We start from the raw sequence: 19,445 nt of genomic DNA, 5'->3' as shown, positions 1-19,445 counted from the left end.
GAGGAAATTAAGTTCTGGAGCAATCAAGTCAGAAAACAGAGGATTATGGGAGTCTGGAACAAACTCCCTAGCCATGTGATTGAAGCTGACTGCATGGGATCCCTAAAGATGTGAAATTCTCTAATCGATAATCTACTAGCATCAAAAAGATAAAGGTGGGTTGCAGGGTCTCTTTTTCAACTTAATATAGTATATCTACATGACATATTTATGCACCTGTTAGCACACCAAAGTAAAGTGAACAAAGCAGGCCTTTTCATTTTTTATTATTTCCAGTCAGAAAAGGGCAGGAGTTCTATCTTCACCCTAAATTACAGGTAATCTGAAAACAGGCCACAACATGGGTTCTATCAGGGTTCTGTTTCTGGAGAAATGTATGTGAAGTCTGCTGGGGTTTTAACTCCGGGTGAAGTTGTGTCAGTGTTTCTGGGAGGAACTGGATGGCGCTTGTCTCATTCCTAAACCTCAGTCTGCCCAGGTATTAAACAGTGGTTTCACAGAGTGAGAGAGAAATAAATAAAAGACACCTTGATAATAACTATGATATAGCTATGATAGATAATAACTATGATGATGAACATTACCAGTGAATCCCAACTGAAACATGATCAAACAGAAGAATGTCATGATCAAAAGGGATGATTGAATCCTTCTTTACTTTTCGTAAGTACCAAATTTCATATGGAAAGGCAGGGACAGGGCACATATCTATCAAGAGGTATTTTACAAGCCCTCTGCAATACACTGGGTGCACAAATCTTTGTCCATTTCAAAATCACACAATTTGATAGAAGAATTATCCTGGATAACCAAAAACTTTTTAGGTATTGCTTACGGTAAAGTCATAATTTAATACACTTAAATCTATTTGCAAAGCCTAATAAATGTAAATGCCAAGGCTAATGTATCTAATGATGCATCCATTCCATGACAGCTAAAGACAGTACAAAGCAGACATGCTATAGCACCAGAATTCCTACTATCATAGATTAAAGCAGAGAAATGAATGATGAAATACTAAAAGAAACCTACACAAAAATGAGCTTCTCTTTCATTTAACCTTCTGTGAATGGTAATAGGCTCTAAAATGCCCGCAAGCACACAATATTCATCATTCACAGCCCTTTTTCACCTGCCAGGGGCCAGACATTATATGTAAGAAATAAATGTTGAATGTAATCTTAATGATGCATCGGTCCCCATACCCCACACTTTAATAGAATTCTAACAGAAGAAACAACGTAAAATAAGAACAGTGCCTGGTACTGCTGTAAAGTTAATGAAGCCTCTAACCTTTCGCAAAAGGTTTCAGATTTAATAAGAGGTACATATAGGGTGTTTTTTTTTTACCTTTTCTTGGTCAAGGATAAACATATTGAGAAGAAAAATTAATTTTGTTAAAAAAAACTATAGAAAGCATTCTTTTGAAGAGGGTCTGCTGTTGGAATCTGGTGGTTCACATGTGCAGCCTGTTGCTCTGAGGAAAAACCACTAGCTTCAGTCATGCCATTAAGATTGCATTTCTTGTAAAAGAAATAATGGCAAAATTGTGCAGTGAGTCATAACTGGGCTTCTCACATAGGAAACAGGTAGCACTTTTAACAGGAAATGATGCGCCACCATTGCTCAATTTTCCATTCTTCCAACTTTGGAACACTCAGATTAAGTGAAATAGCATTTGGTGGAAATACCTCCAATTCCACATGAGTACTCAAATAGCTATACATCTCTTGACCATGCCTAAGACCCTGCACTTACAGTGACTTCATGGTGACACTAAAAGTGTGTTTACCTATTGTACATGTTGACAGGAGCCACTACACACAATAAAACACACCGTGCTCCCAAAACCAGATGAGGCATATCCAGTATTTACACATCTGTTGTATATTTATTGAAGACGCTGCATGTCAAATGAGTCCTAAAACTGATGCAAGATTACTGAAAAAAGAAAGCTTATCTCTGCTTCAGATTTCTTTCCATAAGTCCATCAAAATTCATAAGGATCCTAAGATGATCTGTCTGATTTTTGGAGTCAAAAAGCTGATGTTCAATATCAAATGGAGAAAAGAAACATAAAAGGCCTGGAACTGTTTCAAATCCATATACAGTACAACATATAGAAGCAAAGGTGTTTCTATATGATTTATCTTTAAGTTTATTCGTTCTCCTTTGATGTAAATTTAGCCTTCGTCTCCAATGGAACTCATCCTTTTTACTGCTATAAAATACCTTCCCTAATTAGGACTTGCCAGAGAGAATAAATCTCAATTTCTATAAAAATGAGGAAAAGAGAAGAGATTGATGCATAGTTCACAGTAATTCTGCTGAAATCCTGAGTCTCAAGGCACATTGCACAGGGATCTTATGTCAGCGTAAAAGTGAAAGCCTGTCCAAACAGAGATTGAATAACTACACTCAAGTCTATTTTAATTCATTGGGATATTGTACATGTAGAACAGTTTATCACTGAGATCCGGTATTGATTTTTTTTATTAAAACATTCCAATACAACCTTGACTGCACCCTGGAAAAACTCCAACACAGAGTTTTATAATAATACATTAATTACAAGGCACATCAGCTTATAGATATTGTTTGGTTCCAATAGAGTTTTATTTTTCTATTATTCAGTTAAATAAATTCAAATCAACCCATAACTATTCTAACAGTTCAGCCCTCTTAACAAAAGGAATGTGAGGCCCTTTGTCTTATAGGTTCCCCACCTGATATTGCAGCCTCACATTATGCTTGAAACAGAACAGTAGCCTCATTTCAGCAATACTGAAAGTAGCAGGTTTTCAGTTGATACGTGATATTCTGTACACTTTAACAGTCCAGTAGTCTACATTTCCAGTTTTAGAAATACACAGTGCTACCTGCATCTCAAGCCTTTTGATAAGTTTAAAACAAGATAAAACAAGAAAACTTTTCCCACAGCAGGTGTTTCTGTTAATTCATTTAGACCTTTAAACGTGCAGTTTAAAGCTTTACTAGTACAGAATTTTTTAAGAGCTCTATATCAGGCTCCCAGGGAATTCAAATATATTTAACAAATATTCAATAATTACAACATCTGTTGTCTCCTGTGGCATAGGCAGTTAGCACAAAACCTCCAATCCTACTCTGTTTGTTTCCTACTAACATGATAAATATCTGCCTCTGCTCGCAGTGAGGAAGCACAAAACTCACGTCAATATAGTTGGCGTTAATGTATTCAGAATTGGGGTCCCCCAGTAATGGATGTAGCTTGACCCGATGGCGGTCATCTGAAACAGATCAGACAGAGAGATACAGGAGTTCTCTTTAATGCAGAGTAACACAAGTTTGCCTAACTTGAGTGCCACCATCATCTTGTCCTCTGTCCTGCTCATGGGTGATTCCAAGACTGAGTGGTGTTCAGTTTGTCGTCTTTCCAGAATCCTATTCTTTTACTCCTTTGGAATCTGAAATGCACACAGTGCTGCGCTGGCCTAGATCTGTAAAACTCTACTACAGCACAATGCAGGCTCTGGTGTATACAAAACACTTTGCCACATACTTTTAAAGGATAAATGTAGCCGCAGTGGAGATGGAGAGAAAGTTAACTTACAACCTAGAAGGCTCTCGTGTCTTCCCTTGGTCTTGTCTTTCTTTTTGGAAACATCCCAGCCCTCAAAGAAACTCTGGAAATAAGAGACAAGAAAAAGAATTAGCAGGAGTAACAAAGAGATGAGATTGGTGCCCTAGCAGAAATGGAGCTTATAATAGTTCTGTCAGATGCCCTGACCCCTGCCTTGACCCCTGCCTTGAAGGTCTCGTTCCTTCTGGGCTTTAGCTCATAGGAATCAGCTCTAAGGAACTGCTGGCAGCCACTATTGCAAAAGAACCTGCCCAATTCTTAATTCAAGAGCATTAAGGACAATTTAACAGCGAGAGATAAAATGATCGTTTATGCTGCCTGATAAGACCAAGGCTTGTGGAATTCCATTAGGCCTTGGTCAACTTATTTTAAAACCCAGAGTTGCCATTTTACACAAAGTTCACAGAAAGACTGTCAGCTTTTACAATGCTGGATTGTTCCTGAAATGCCTACAGTACTAACTGAGGTATTTTAGTTTGTCCAATTTCAAATAAAAAATGCCTTGCTCTTTTGAGTTATCACCAGCCAGAGTACCTTTAATTTTCCACTACATAAACACCCAATTACCCAATTACAGATTAAGCTCTCTTGTTGTTTTTGCTTATTAAAAATATACCTGACTACATAAGCAAACAAACACTCTGTGAAGCTTATAAAAACTAAAGACCTTTAACAACAGTGCACAAATTCTAACTTCTCCTCTTGAGAATTTACTTTATAGCACATAATAACATAAGGGTTTGACTACACTTATCCTTCAATTATCATTGTAGCAACACAATGTCTAGTTCTGTGTCGTATATGACTGACTACGCCATGATAGCAGTATTTCTGAGCATCAAAAATCCCAACAAACATGATGCAAGTGATAACAACATTCGACAAGAGGCTCTATCTCTGGTGATGTCAGATCTACTCTAAAGATGGCAGGTTGTTAACTGTGTTATTAATATTTCTATCTTAGACAGTATTTGCAAATGTTGTTCAAATAATTTTCAGATCATATTCGCCTCTAGGTTATCAAACCCATTTCAAAGCTGTCATATTCAAAGACAGAGAAAATTAATGGATACATTTTACCATGCTGAATAAGTGGTAATTCAGGGGGGTGTTTGTGAAGTCTCACCTGGGTGAATAGTGGTAAATATATCTTTTAGCTGTTTGAAATGCATTTGAAAAGATCATTTGGATCAAACTCTTGATTCCATAGGCATAAGACAAAAAAACTTATACAGATTTTAGTATACTAATATCTTGTACCAAATAAAACATGTGTGAAGAAAGTTATAATTATTTAATAAAACTTAAAATATTAATTAGGATGTTTTCACACAACACAGCCTGTTGGGATGAGACATCTGTGGCAAATTAGAGTATACTGTAAATGTTTACTGTCAGATTTAAGGTTTATAGATTGTAACATACACTCAGATCATATTCCACTCAGGCTATGGATAATGTTCTCTCTTAACCTCTAGTGGCCTTTTGTCCAAACATGGAATGTCATGTTCATTAACTCATAAATTGTGGTAGAAATACATCAATGAAAAGGGTTTCAAATGATCCACTAGGGAAGAGATAGGTCAAACTCTGTCAGTGAATGCTGAATAAGGATTACAGGAATGTCTTTCAAAGCCAAGATAATACAGTTTCTAATCCTAACCTGGATTAATTCATTTATCTTCAATATCATTGGCACTCTCATATCTGGAGTGTGCTGCCTTATCTGGTTTTCCAATTTAAACACATGCAGGGTAATTCAGATGAGTAAACTGCGGAAGACATCGATTAATTTTTTCACAGCAGGTTTCAAAAGTGTGACATGTCTATAAATTGGATATGAACTACAGAGCCACAAACTGTGTTGAGGCTGCCCCAGCCAGGGTAAGCTAGCAGAGCCATATGAACTTGTGGCAAACAAAAGCAATTCTGAGCTGTAGCTGCATGTGCCATAGAGACAAACTATACCTTACCAATGATATCAAGGCATAACTGGCCCAATAACATTGATTGTCTTCCAATGTACTGTTTTCTTTCATCTCTTTATATTATAGCCTCACACTACTGCAAAAATTATGTATTTTTTCAAAAGGATTTACTGTATATCATGCTCTACTGTACCAAATTCAGTGATGAAATCTAGTAACATTAAGGACAGAAAAACAATTTTAAAGGCCACTTAACAGTCAATCATCTCCCACAAGGCCAGTTTCAGAGCTATAAACTTGTCTAAATTCTTATTGATATTTATGAATAATACTTCAAGGTGGTTTATTACAGCTTTTTCAAGCTCCCTTTCTTCAATGTTTCCCTGATTCTAGGTTTTGACATATCATTCCCACTGTTATCACATTTTAAAAAGTAGCTCCCTACCCTCCCAGACACACCAGTAACAGAATTAATAAGTGTCAGTTGGCCTTAATGAACCTCTGCTCTTCTATATTACTCTTAACATAGAAAAGCAATAGCCCTACCTTTTTCAGGCCAGAGGCCCTGAAACATTTCATGATTTGCTCCAGTGCTCACACTTTATTGTGTGTGTGTCTCAGGTCAGAGTAATGACTGAGCTCCAAGGTGCTATTTTGGGTGTTTTACATCTTCCCCAGTGCATTTAAAATCCACCATCCACTCCAGGGACCTAATCAATTGCCACAAAGCATTCCACTGGGAAACAGGGGTTATGAAGTTTGACATGAATGCTCTCACTGATACTCTGCATCTTATTATACATTTTTACAGTCAGACAGTTTCAGAAAAAAATATAGATTTACAAAGAATCTGTTTTTCCTCAGGGGACAGTTTAATGAATCTAAGAGCATTCCGGTATTCCACAGAGACAACCTTATACCACAGCAGAGAAGAGCAAAAAAAAAAAAAAGAAGCTTTTTTTGGCATAAAACTGCAAACACAAAAAAGTAATTGAAAACCCCATCTTTCAGAGCAGACTGCTCCGCAAAGGAGACAGTTCTGAAGGTTGAGTGTCAACAAAAACAGGGAGGTTTCTATGGCAACCCCATAACAGCAGTGATAGCAAAAATAAATTATTAAATGTATAAATATTGAAAACAAAATCCCCCAGAGTGCTTTTCTTCTACACAGCAAGCTCGCCATTTGGGATCCCAGATGATAACTGCTTTTTAAGAGTCCTTCTGCAGTTTTACACATTTGTCACACTGAATTCTCAATGTTTTACTCAACAGGTTGACATCATCATGCCTCAAGGGCTTGAAGGTCAGCTTGGAAAATTCACCTCACTCTGCTAAACACAGGGCACATCACAGTGTCATTCAGTATTATTCAACCCCATTTCCACACACACCAGCATTTCTATCTTCATGGGGGCAGTGGGCATTTTATTTATTTTATCTCTTATCTATTTTATACTTTCATTTAGTATACAACAACTGTTTTTAGAACTATCAGATTCAAGAGAGAAATCATTGCATTTTCACAATAAAGTTCGTTTACAATGTGGGGATGTCTCCAAATCGTCTGTTAGTCAGGAGTAACAATTTTTGTGGGGACATTTGGCGCTCCTTGCCACACAAACAGATACCAATTCTTCCAATGAATCTTAAAATAACAAGAAACTCAATCCTTTAGAGTCAGTTCCTTATCAAAGTGCTACTGCCTCCCCCTGTTTATCAGCAGCATGTCTTGTCCAGAAAAGTTCACATTTAAAAAGAAACACCCTTGTACCAAGGTTGTCTTGCTTCTGTGTAACCTGAATTAAATGAGGAAAATGAATTAAATGACTAAATGAGGTGGAACCTACAGTACTTAATCTTTGCATCATAAGCACAGGGTCATCTACAGTGACCATAGCACCCTGTAGAGCCCACATTTCCAAACCACTGCAATTAAATGTAATTCTACACAAATTCCACTTAGAATTTTTTAATATAAAACACAACTGCTTCGAGTCCAGAACTACTAAAGTAGCCTACTTTTCTTTGTGGGAGGCTCTAGCCATGGTGTGTAATCAGAATGCTTAGTCCTGTTTCATTGCTAACCTTATTCTAATCACGTGTCACTGGCAGTGCTAGGTCACAACACCCCAAGGCAACAGCTCAAGAGAAACACTTTGTTTCACTATGCCATTCTGTCACTCAACAACGGCATGAGACATGTGGGGAATGGTTAAATTTAACCTTTTTCCTTAGGACATAATGATTTCGACATATAGAAAACCTCCTGGATTATCACCATTAGAACCAACAGCTGAGATCCTTTAAACAGAATGTAACCAAGGCATCATCTTCAGATTTTTCTCTTTGTCTTCCACAAGCTTAAAAGCTCCATCATGTATTTTGTTAGCAGATCTAACAAAACTGACTAGTAGCTCTGCTGAAATGAAGAGTCAAAATCTGTCACTGCAGTAAAACCCAATGTTAGAGGAATATTCTCAGTCTGTCCTTTCCGGGCTCTGATGGCTCACCTCGTACTCCTGTTTGAAGCCATAGCCCTCAGCCGTCTTCATCTGGTTGATGTGCTGGAGCAGGTCAGCCACCCTGACAGCAGGGTGCAGCTGACCGGTGTGATAGGGGGAGCCCTTCCGCCCGCACTGCCTCCGCGGAGAGCCTCCCAGAAGGCTGCTGGACTCGTTCACCGAGCTGCGCTGATCACCTGCACGTGTGCACATGCATACAGGACACACACACGCAGTCAGCCCCAGTACTGCACAGCACTGAAGACGCTAATGTATGTAAGGATGGTGAGGGCAGATATAGGAAAGCACAGGCTGGCGCATGCTGACTGCAAAATCCAAATTCCATTTCTCAACGCTGTGTACCACATGGAAGTGATTTACAAATGTCTAAAAACGTAATAAAAAAGTGAAATGATTTGCAGCAAGATACTGTTTTCTTTCTCAAAATAAAATCAGATTTTCTCATTATCCTTCCTCAGTAATGGCCAACATTTTGCTAACCGCTATTCAGACAAAATTATCTTCACTGCCTAGAATCAAAACTGAACCTTCGGAGAGCCACAGGCAACCAGCTTACTTCTGCTGCTGCAGTTGTGGGCATCCATGAAAGACAGAGCCATGCGCTCGTCTTCCTGCAGGGTGCTCTGGTCAGTGAAGCTGCGGTCCATTGAGCCAATCATGTGCGTTTTCTCCTGCCGGTAGGTGATGGGCGTCTTATTGATGTTCACCGGCTTCCTGCAAATGGGGCAAGGAGCAGTTGGGAGGGGAGGGGAGAGGGGCATGGAGAGAGGGAGAGAGGTGGGGGGGACACTGTTTACTGCAGGTGGGCCTCAGAGGGGGGAGCACTCAGGGGAAGGTGGCAAACAGGGTTGAAATCGTGGCTGGAGAAGTGACATAGAGAAAGTGTCAGCACTTACGGGTAGTAAGAATAAGAATAGTAGTCCCTTCTGGAAAGCATGAGAGGAGGAGAAAAGAGAGCAAGAGGGAGAAGAGAAATCAGAGCTCGTTTTCAAAGTCTACACTGCTAGCAGCCCAGATTGCTGATCAGCCTTTCTGTTTCTTGATAAAATGGACGAACGTACAGCCATCTTCACAGGACGGCTATATTACAAACTTATTGACATTGTGGAAAATGTGATTCTAATATCAATGGCAATTTAAACTTGGTGCTTCTCAAATTAAAACAATATTTCGAATTAACAGTATTCTTAGTTTCTTTATGTAGATAATCCTAGCTGAAGTTATGTGCATCAACAACCACTGAGAGTCTGTGCTCTGCACAGTCTGTATTTATTTTTACTTGCATATATTGTTCTAATGATTGAAATCTTGGATTGCGGATGGATGAAATGCTCAATAGGGCGAAGAACTTGGGGTAAACAAATTACAAAAAGTAAGGAAGATACTTCCATTTTAGGAGCTCTGTGATCATGTGGAAAACAAGAATAATATTGCATTTTTGGTTCCTCAGACCTAGTCTCCCACTCTGTACTGATAAGTGCAATATCTTAAAGATCCCAATAATTAGCTAAGACTAGCTTAAAACAAAATAACTACTCACCTGCAGCAGATGCATACATAAAAAACAATTGAGCAGACAATGCACAGTTCATAGCTATGAAAACCTGGACACCACAGTGAAAGCATACCCAGCACACCTCTATATGTCATTTACAGTACATAAGACACACTATACAAAGATCCAGGCTATTTGCTGTTTCTCATTAAATGGACCAGTCAGATTTGAGGTTATTAAGCACTGAAAACTGCACAGCTACAATACTCCATGGTCAGCCTACAGACCCTTGGACCGTTTCATATTTAGCACCTATATAATATATAATGAGTCGTGGGAGTCTGGAACATACAAGCCAGTCAAGGTGTCAAATACTCTGGCTTTTTTTAAGAATCACCTGGATGAATGCTTTAGATTAATTAGGTCCTAGCAGCCCAATTTGCTATATTAGCCACTTGGCTTTCTTTCATTTGCCACCTTTAATATCATCCAATGTTCCTATACGTCTTTCATTGTAAGTACTTTATAGCTTGTTATCCGTATAGCAGTCTCCAAATTTGTTCAGTCACTTTATAAACTGTAACTGCAGTTTAACATTAAAATCCAGGTGTACATTTAGTATTTTCAATACTAATCACAAACTAAAGGAACATATGATTCTCTATGTATATGTTTAAACATGACATTTGACAAATGTAGTTATGCATTTCTGAATGCATAGTGTTCAATTTTAATCATACCCTGGAAATCCATCTTTTGTGCATTTCCATATTTATAAATCCATATTTGAACAAATTCACAGGGTACAAATACCATTAATGCAAACACTGGATTTGGAAATATATAATTATCTTTAACTGTTATTGTTGTAATAAAAGTTTGCTGAAAACATTCAATGTGCACCTGTATTTTCTTTGCTAAATAAACTTTTAATTACAATTATAAAAGGTGTGAATTTGGAAGTGCTGGTTTAGAGATGTGCAAAGGACTAGAATACAGAGTGCAACAAGACGAATTCCTGGTCTGAAGGAAATGCCCTACTCACATATAAGAAACTGAAGCTTTGAAGCCTGGAACACAGATGATTATATAGAGAATGGACTCCTTTATTCAGAATCCTGAAAGGCATTGACTAGCTGAACTCAGGGGACTTCTTAAAGATCAACAACAATACAAGGACCCAGGGACATGACTGGAGATTTAGTTTAGTACCCAAGACAGAAAATTGGGAGACACTACTTTACATATTATCTGGATCTGTTCGACTGGCTTGTCCCATTGCTTTGATGTCATGTGACGTGGTCGTGCTGCAGTAACCTTTTGCAGCATGATAAATCAAATCCCAACCAGCCTTAAGATGAGAAGGGAAGTTTTCCATTGGGAATGGATGTCATCTAGTAGTCTATGTCTTTTAAGAGCATCAGGCCATGTTTTAGTGATAGGGGAACCAGTGGGACCAGAGTAAGGGGAAGCTAATCATTGACAAAGCACACCTTTTTGTATCCAATTACCTGCTAATCTAAGGGTCACACAACTGCTCTTGCCATATAATTAAGTGAGTAATTGAATTGCATCCTTCTTAATTAAATATTTCACACCCAGATAAGCTCTTTCGATTAAACTGCTTGGTCCCTCTGTGGGCCGTGAGACAGGAAGATGACAAGGGTCTCTTTCTTTCTGTTCCAGATTTTTCCTTTTAATTGATTTTTTCTTCAGTATTTCCACTGAACATCTTTTGAAAATGGAGAGTGAATTTAAGTTCACTACAAAAGAGCAGATTTTATACTTTCTATTTTCCAAATGGTTTTCAAAATACTGTGCTTACGTTTCAAACATTTTGAGAATATTATGCAGCCCTAGTGAATCAAAACTATTAGGGTCCTTCCAGGGAAGGACCTATTATTTTTTCTCATTCAAAGATTTGTATTCCCATTTTATTCTGTTTGCCCCTTTTTACTTTTCCCAAAACTACTTTCTTACTAGGCCAATGAGAGGGGGCAGAAGTTTTAGTGGTTGTAAACTTGTTGCTAATGAAATAGCTAAAATACCCTCAGACATCTGTTTCATCACGATGCTGGACTGTCAGATCTGTTTTACTTCAGGTTTGGTTTTGACACTTTTATTGTGTAGGAATGGTTAAAAAAAGCAAAGTTTGTTATAGTGTAATCTCCTATTTGCTATTGCAGTGTGACTGCATGTGTTACAGCAATGTAGCATATAAACAGATCAAGCAGCCTGATTGTGTGGACAGGCAGGTGCGCCCTACTCACCCCTTCTTGATGATGATGATGATGGCACCCATGAGCAGGATCAGTACCACCAGCCCTCCTGCACACACTCCCAGGATCAGACCCATCTCCTCTGAGTGCTGGGTCACTTCCAGAGCTCGTTTGGCATCCTTACACGCCGCTGAGGCCCAGCACATGGGGAAGAAAAGCCCAGAGACAGAGGTAAATGACAGGTTTACATCATTACGCTTGCTATTACATGTGCTCTGTGTGACCTCTGCTATTTTTGGGGGTTGGCGTACAGGTTTGGTGTTTTGCCTGGAGCGTTCTAAATTCTAGCTAAACAAAAAAAAATCATTTACAGGACTGGGAGAGGCAGATCAATCAATCTTTAACCTTCGCAAAGAGCCCCAGTGAATCCCCTTTATGCCCCCCAATAAAGATTCCTATAAAAATGAAAAAGATCTAAAAAATGTTTAAGTGTATAGCTGCCATACATACAGCAATACAAGTATTAAACTACAGTGACATAGTTTCCAATACCACCTGATTGTTCTGCAGACCTAGGAGTATGTTTGCTCTTGTCAAATTTCATTCTATCTACAGTACTTCTATTACAAGACTGAATTATGTACTATTCAAACAAGGGCAATTCTTTCAAAAGCCAGAGTTGTAAACATACAGTACCTATTGTTATGTGACTGTCCACAGAAAATATACTCACACTGTGCAAATGAAAATTTGTCATCAGGTTTATTCGAAACAGAGACTCCATTGAAATTAGTGAGATTCAAATCCTAATGCCTTCCGGTGGAATACAAATTTACAACCTTTTGAAACAGTAGCGAACCACTAAGCCTGTAAATGTTAGGGAAAATAAACTGTTTAACTGTGCAAAAGGCATTTAAAGTCCCAGAGTCACTTTAAATTCCACAGATCAGCAGGGAACTCTGAGAGTAGTTTTGTAAGCTTGTACAACATATGTTAGTGCCATTAAGATATTAAAGGCAGATATAAATAAAATACATCTGTTTTCATTTGTGTACAATTAATATACCGCTAGAAATGTTTAATGGCATTTAAAGTCTGGTCCATGTAAAGCAAACGTGAATTTAAAAAATCTGGACTCAAGGTATCAGAGTTGCATTTCCTGTGAGTAAGAGGAACATGAATGCAAATATGCCAAAGAAAGTGTAGCTAACCAGGAGACATATTTAACTTGAGTAACTGCAAGAAGAAAATTTAATTTTCTTCCCCCCGAAGTTTTTTTCTTGAAGTAATTTCTTTTCTTTCTTTACCAAGTACTTGGAAACAGTTTTGAGAACACTGTGCTACATGACTCACACAAGTTGTTTTGTTTATTATAGAATATTTTTGGTTCTTGGCACAAAAATAATGTGTCAATCAGCAGTACAAAGCTAGCTGCAGTTATATTCTACTCTGCCAAACTTGATTGAGCAGTGTTCACAGTTCGTGATAATAAAGGGCTAGGAAGCTGACGGAAAAAGAACAGTTTAAAATAGAAATGGAACTGTTACGTTTCTTACATAGATCTCTGATGCCATTTGCATCTTGTCTGGGATTTAGGTACTTAATCATCACATCTTAGAGGAGAAGCTTAAAGAGACTGCATTAACGTGGGGTCTAATTTTATTAATTTTGGTTGCATGTCCCATTTTATTAATGACTATTTGGTCATTAATTAATGCCATGGTGCAGCTTGCAAGAGTGGAGGTGGTTACATTGATGTCATGGCTAAAAACACTTTGTGCTTATATGGTCTAGTCTACATTAACATTATACCTGAATGCTGTTTGGTGAAACATTTCCTGACTTCTCTTCTGAACTGTTGTAGAGTGGGCTGTTCCACCGCGGTACAAGAACTGCCAGGTGTCAAAGCACAATATAAAATGCAAGGGATTGTATTAAGCCTAGCAGTTATTAGTCTTTGCTTGTGATAAATATTTGTCACCCACACTAAATCATGAAGGAGGGTCCCAATGAGCCACATAATTTTGCTTCAGTTTTTGGAAGTCTTTTTAAGTCATCACACTATACATTACATGTAACCTGCCTGTCAGATAATTATTGCACCACAGTGAGGACATTGGGATGAGCAACAAGGAACGTGATAAGCCACTTGTATGAAAATAAAAGAAAAGCATAAAGGTATACAACAATGCAAAATATTGCTTAAAACAGTGATGGGAGAATGTTGAGATAATTTCTGTCACATTGTATTACCATGTAGGCTGCTAAGTCATTAAAAGCATTAGTTAATAAAATTTGTTTCCCTAATCTTTCCCACAGCCTTGCTGTTGTATGATGTAACCCTTAACACTGACAGGGCTTGGATATGAAATGTGTTGTGACTTTGGGAGACAGGAGAGACCATGGTGGTTCCAGTATTTATATACTGGAGTATGTAATGTACCAGTACCTACAGGGAGAAAGTCTGAAGAAAAGACAACCTTCATAACTATGACAAGAGAGCTGAGCAATTCACCATAATTGGTGTATATGATCTGACAGGTACTTATGCTGATTGAGAGGCTCAATTGACAAGTTGATGGTAAAAAAGAGAAGAACACAGACCCTGTTTGGTCCAGCACTTAGTCAATTAGCAGCTAGACACATCCGGCACAGATTGTAATAAGGGCCAGTCTCAGCATAACATTCAATGGGTTTGCTTAATTGAAATAAGAGAGGTTGTGTTTGTTGACAAAATTAAAAATGCATTATTTGAATGTAAGGAACATTTCTATCTCGTCATTCTTCATGATAAAACATCATAAAATGCATACAATAACTAAGAGGGTTTGAAGTACCTAGTGTATGCACAATTATTGATACCAAAGTTATTGTGGGTTTCAACACTAGTTTTATGGGTATCATAGTTATTATTATTGCTTATTTATTTGTACCCAACCACAGGTAACCCTGCAGTGTTGATCTATAAAAAAGTATCCCTTGATTTTACATCTGAAGAAACAGAAGTTAGCAATGTCCCCGGGAAAGTGGGTTACTTAACATCTACACATGAGACACAGCTAAAAATAAGACACAGTAAGTGCTCTTAAACCTGCGACAGTAATTGGAAACGAAACTTTGAAACACTTGACCAGTTAACAGGCAAAAGGCATTACATTAACTTCAGAAATAAAAGCCTCTGAAACATTGTCATTGTCAAAAAGATGAAATGTCAAAAACATAAAGAGATGACACCATAGTGCCAATGTTTCCAGACTCACAGAAGGGACAATTTCCTTTTTAATCCATTTCAGACTCAAGATGCAGGCAATGGTTTTAAGATCTGAAGATCTAGGTCCTAGAAACTGTGGAGCATCCTTGCTAATGTCCATGTACTTGCATGTGATGCAAGATTTGCTGGGATATCATGGGATACCCAATCAAGATGGGATGCTCCACAGTTGCTAGGATTTATATCTTCAGAGCAACACTCTGTACAGGTACACAGATATCTTGTAGAAACACATAAAACCATCACGTTTGGCATCTCACGAAGAAGACATAAATTAGAGTTAACATTAACTTAGAAAGTAGCCAGGAACAACAGGAATTAGGCAGGGTAGAAAGGTACTGCATAGATAATGTAACAAACCACTATGGAAGGGGCTGTAGTAATCATAATAGCACAGGTTTATTTTAAACCAAATTACAGATCCTAGTAGCTGGAGACTATACTAATACTAGTTTATGTGAATATATGTGTACATGTGTGGCTATGGAAGTGGAGTGATGACAATGAAGTTTTAGTGGGTGTTATTGTGAAGTGGTAGCACAAATATGTGGATGTGAAGGGGCACTATATAAAATAATGTAATAATCCCTAATTTAATCCCTAATAATGTCTTTCCCTACCTGTGAAGCACATGTGTTGGATAATGCACACATTCCCTTTACATGCTCCCTTAATTTGTCACATGTAGTATCTGCACTTAAAAAGTTTTAAGTGATTGATTCCTGAACTTACAGCATAGTCTTGCCATATGTAGATTAACTTTTTCATCTGACAATAATAAACATTAAACTTAATAGATTCAGATTTGTTGCTTTTTAAGAAAAAACAGTAACACGGACGCTAATTAAATGCTCATTTCATGTGAACTCGAGCCCTTCTCCCACTGTTCAGCAGGCTTTCTGTGCGAAGCAGCTCTGCATGAGCCATGCCCCCCAGGATGTGCAATCAAGCTGGGAAAGGAAGATGCAATTTCTCTGAACAATCAAACAGCTGTTGCAAACAAGTTTTATAGTCCTTCAGCATGGAATCCAGTTCTTAGCTTTCTCTCTACCTGGAACACACAACGTTTCTGTCACGATTTGACGATATAACCTTGCTCAGAAGATTGTTTCTTTCCATAGAAAATACATTTTGTCTCCACACCTAAATGTGTATGTTTTTGTCCAAATAATTAACAAATGGATGGTTAAAATGCGTAAGATTTCTCACAAATCAGGTACTGTAGGTGTGAAATCTTAAAAAAGAAATGGAAAAGGTTTTTTGTGTCCTTTGGACACTGTAGCTTATTTTGTGTGTGCACCTGGCTGACTGAAGTGGATCTTCGTTGCCATGGAATGTTTATACTGCACTACTTTTCTTTCGTATAAACTTTAGTGTAGGAGGATGTTTTATCTTCATTGATATGTTCTGCAGTAATTAATCAGACTCTAGTGCACTGTCTGTTAAGAGCACCTGAAGTGTGACATGAAATTAAATGACTTGTCTGCCTTTTGGCTTCACGCTTGACAGCCTCTTCATCGTTTTCATTATTCAGTCAGAAGAAGAGCCCTTTTTTAAGGCTGCTCCCCCTTAACTGGAAAATACGCACACAACTTCAACGTAGCTGGAGGGGCAGGTACCAGAGCACATTAAAAAATAGTTGCAACAAATACAGAAGCCATTTTTTTTTCCAATTTCAACAAGCTATTAAAACAGACAATGGGGGAGTGAGACCGTTTGAAGTCATAAAACTTCAAATACGCAAGTGAGGAATTTAATTTACACTCTTCTGAGCTCTAAAAAATAAAGTACATTTGATCAAAAAGAGCTTGTATAGAAGAATTTCTTCTGCGTCTGATTCAAACAGGTCATTTTCACTTTAGGACTAAGATGGTGGGTCTTTCATCATCAGTATGAGTGTAGAGGAGTCTTGTCTCACGTAACTTTGAAACTTTTAAAACAGCCATTAGGTATTTTTGGAACCCTTGAAAAAAGAATAGTTACAAGACTAGCCTTCCTAAATCGTGACTGTCTAAATTGTGAAATTCCAAAATTGTGAAAACTGTCTTTTTATTACAAATTCTGTTGGAATGGCTATTTAAGACTTGGCTTCATGGCTACCATTCCTTTACAAAACAGGGAGAATAAGGCCCTGCAGATGTGCTCCACTGACCCACTCACGTCAGAACCATGCACCCAGTCATCTTACAATACTGAATGAAAGCTACACTGAGAGTTAGCGTTGCATGGAGAAGCAACAGATTTCTCAAAGACACCTCTGTAAGCCTGCAGTCACCCATTAAATTGCTGAAATGGTCCCTGGCCAACTAATACTTCACCCTACCCTGATTGCACTCTTTGTCAATCATGCACCGCTACTTGGGTAAACCTGGTCACAGATACACTCAGTTATTTACAGTACATGACCCAAGCTAGAACCAGCAACATACAGCTGAACATCATATTCAGCACCAGGTGGACATTTTATGACTCCACCGTAATCAAGTTAAAATACATAAATACATGTAAAGAAACACTGAAATCAACTGTTATAAGCAATGCGAAAAATACTATGGGGAAAAAGGGAGAAAGAAATTGATATCAGAACATGTCTGTAAAATATCCAGGGATCTTGTCTGGTGGTATTCTGATCATACAGTATCATCTTTTTTTAGATGATATAAAAACAAAAAAAATCTCCATAATTCTATCATGATCTGAGTGTTTATTCCTGAAACTAATGGAAGCTAGATTACAATAGTAAATTGTACTTTCCTTGGTGTCCATGTAAACTGGAAAGTAAAATCTGTTAACCTGCCTACAAAAGTGCAGTCTGGCAGAGTTCAAGACCTGACTCAGTGAGAAGATCTAGGTTTTAAATGTTATTGTGTGTTTAAGAACTGAAACACACACTCATATACTGTAGGCAGGGCTTATGACCATTAAACCCTTAGATTTAGGACTGGATTAGTGCACTCAGATCCACATCAATACAACACTGGCTCAGCACTGCTTTGATAAGAGTTTCCAGTAATAAAATCTGCAGACTACCAAGTGGTGTTCAAAAAATTCTTGCTGGAATTTTCAGGATAGAAGAAAAGACTGAAAGCACAACCATGTTGGTTGAGCTGCCACAGGATCAACTGTTACACCAAGACTGGTAGCATCTAATAAGCTACACTGAAAGAGAACACCCATCCTCAGTCAAACTATCTCCCCAGTTGTCAGAAACACCAATAACAGTGGTTTAATAATGTTACAGACACTCTCTAAATGTCTTGTGGAGTCCATGGCATTTACAGTATAATGCATATAAATGATAGATCCCCCTGAACAGGTGGCATTCCTGTTAGCAGGAACACAAAATTACATAAAGTCAGCATAATGGCTTTTACCACTATTATGAAGTGGGCATTAAATAGTTCTAAAATGGTAGTTTATTTCTTTAAAATAAATAGAGACATCTGTACACCTTGTTAAACTTCCAAAGCAATTTTACAACTACTGTAAAACTGGGTAACCATTTGATTCTCAGGTACCATATTGGTTTTAAAATCATGTCTCAAGAGTGGAATCAAGCATTATAATTGATCCTAGCTCTTAGTGTCTGAGGATTGATTGTGAAGACCTTGAAGAAGGCTGCCATGTGAACAGCGTTTGTGTTTTTTTCTTTGGTCCTTCACTTTAATTTTAATGCATAACTCACTGGCTTATTGTTTTCAAGCAAACTAGAAATGTATTAACTTTTTAGTATCAAGTACATCATGTTAATTTTGTGTGTTTCTCACAAACTACTAAAGACCTTATTAGTTTTATAGGAGTGTTTGCAAGCATGACATATTAAGGGACATTCTTGTCTAATCCATTCAAAGCTTCCTCCCAGTTGTGGACTTAGAGACGCAACAAATCCATTCATCCATCAGCAAACAGCTTTTTACCCGGAGCACACTGCTTGTGCCAATACTGAGTAACAAGCATCAATTCTAGTCAAACTCTGCAGGATCTACTTTAAAGAAGTCCATCATCTGTGTTTGCCCTGCCCAGGATGTTGGCGAAAGTATTCCTATTTATTTTCAAGAAAAAAAAAACATTTCTGTTACCCTTTCTGGCAATCCTGATGCAGTTGATCCTGGTCTCCTGAAACAGAAACAGAATGGGATCAGTTAGTTCAGTGCCATGTGCAGATGGATCAGGATTATGGAAACACTAGGCAGCTTTGGCAAACTTTGCAGCTCTGTCATTTGGAACCATCCAGTGTGTGGGATAAGTTTATGAAAGAAGAGAATACAAAAATTACATTCAGTGATGCTGCTAGACAATGATGAATTCATGTAATGTGCTAGCTGTGTCTCACAAAACCATTGAATGTCACTAATCACTTGCTTGTGCTTTTTATTGGTTTGATTTCT

The 19,445-nt window shown here is 38.0% G+C and overlaps 1 protein-coding gene across 2 annotated transcripts in view; it reads right to left on the bottom strand.

The window, feature by feature from the left end:
• The window catches only part of ptprub (protein tyrosine phosphatase receptor type Ub), a 219,493-nt gene that overhangs the window by 24,696 nt on the left and 175,352 nt on the right, over window positions 1-19,445 (bottom strand). Inside the window, exons 13-19 of one of the 2 annotated variants that reach the window (XM_088932703.1) lie at window positions 19,137-19,173; window positions 11,838-11,976; window positions 8,969-8,998; window positions 8,629-8,786; window positions 8,061-8,248; window positions 3,593-3,665; window positions 3,193-3,269 (exon numbers count right to left, since the gene is read on the bottom strand). In XM_088932703.1, the coding sequence (XP_088788829.1) occupies window positions 3,193-3,269; window positions 3,593-3,665; window positions 8,061-8,248; window positions 8,629-8,786; window positions 8,969-8,998; window positions 11,838-11,976; window positions 19,137-19,173 (702 nt within the window). The remainder of the gene's footprint in view (window positions 1-3,192; window positions 3,270-3,592; window positions 3,666-8,060; window positions 8,249-8,628; window positions 8,787-8,968; window positions 8,999-11,837; window positions 11,977-19,136; window positions 19,174-19,445) is intronic. The other variant, XM_088932704.1, reaches the window with a different exon arrangement.

This window comes from Atractosteus spatula, chromosome 14, assembly GCF_055471065.1.
Source record: "Atractosteus spatula isolate fAtrSpa1 chromosome 14, fAtrSpa1.hap1, whole genome shotgun sequence".
NCBI lineage: Eukaryota > Metazoa > Chordata > Actinopteri > Semionotiformes > Lepisosteidae > Atractosteus > Atractosteus spatula.
This window is presented reverse-complemented; position numbering and strand designations above follow the sequence as displayed.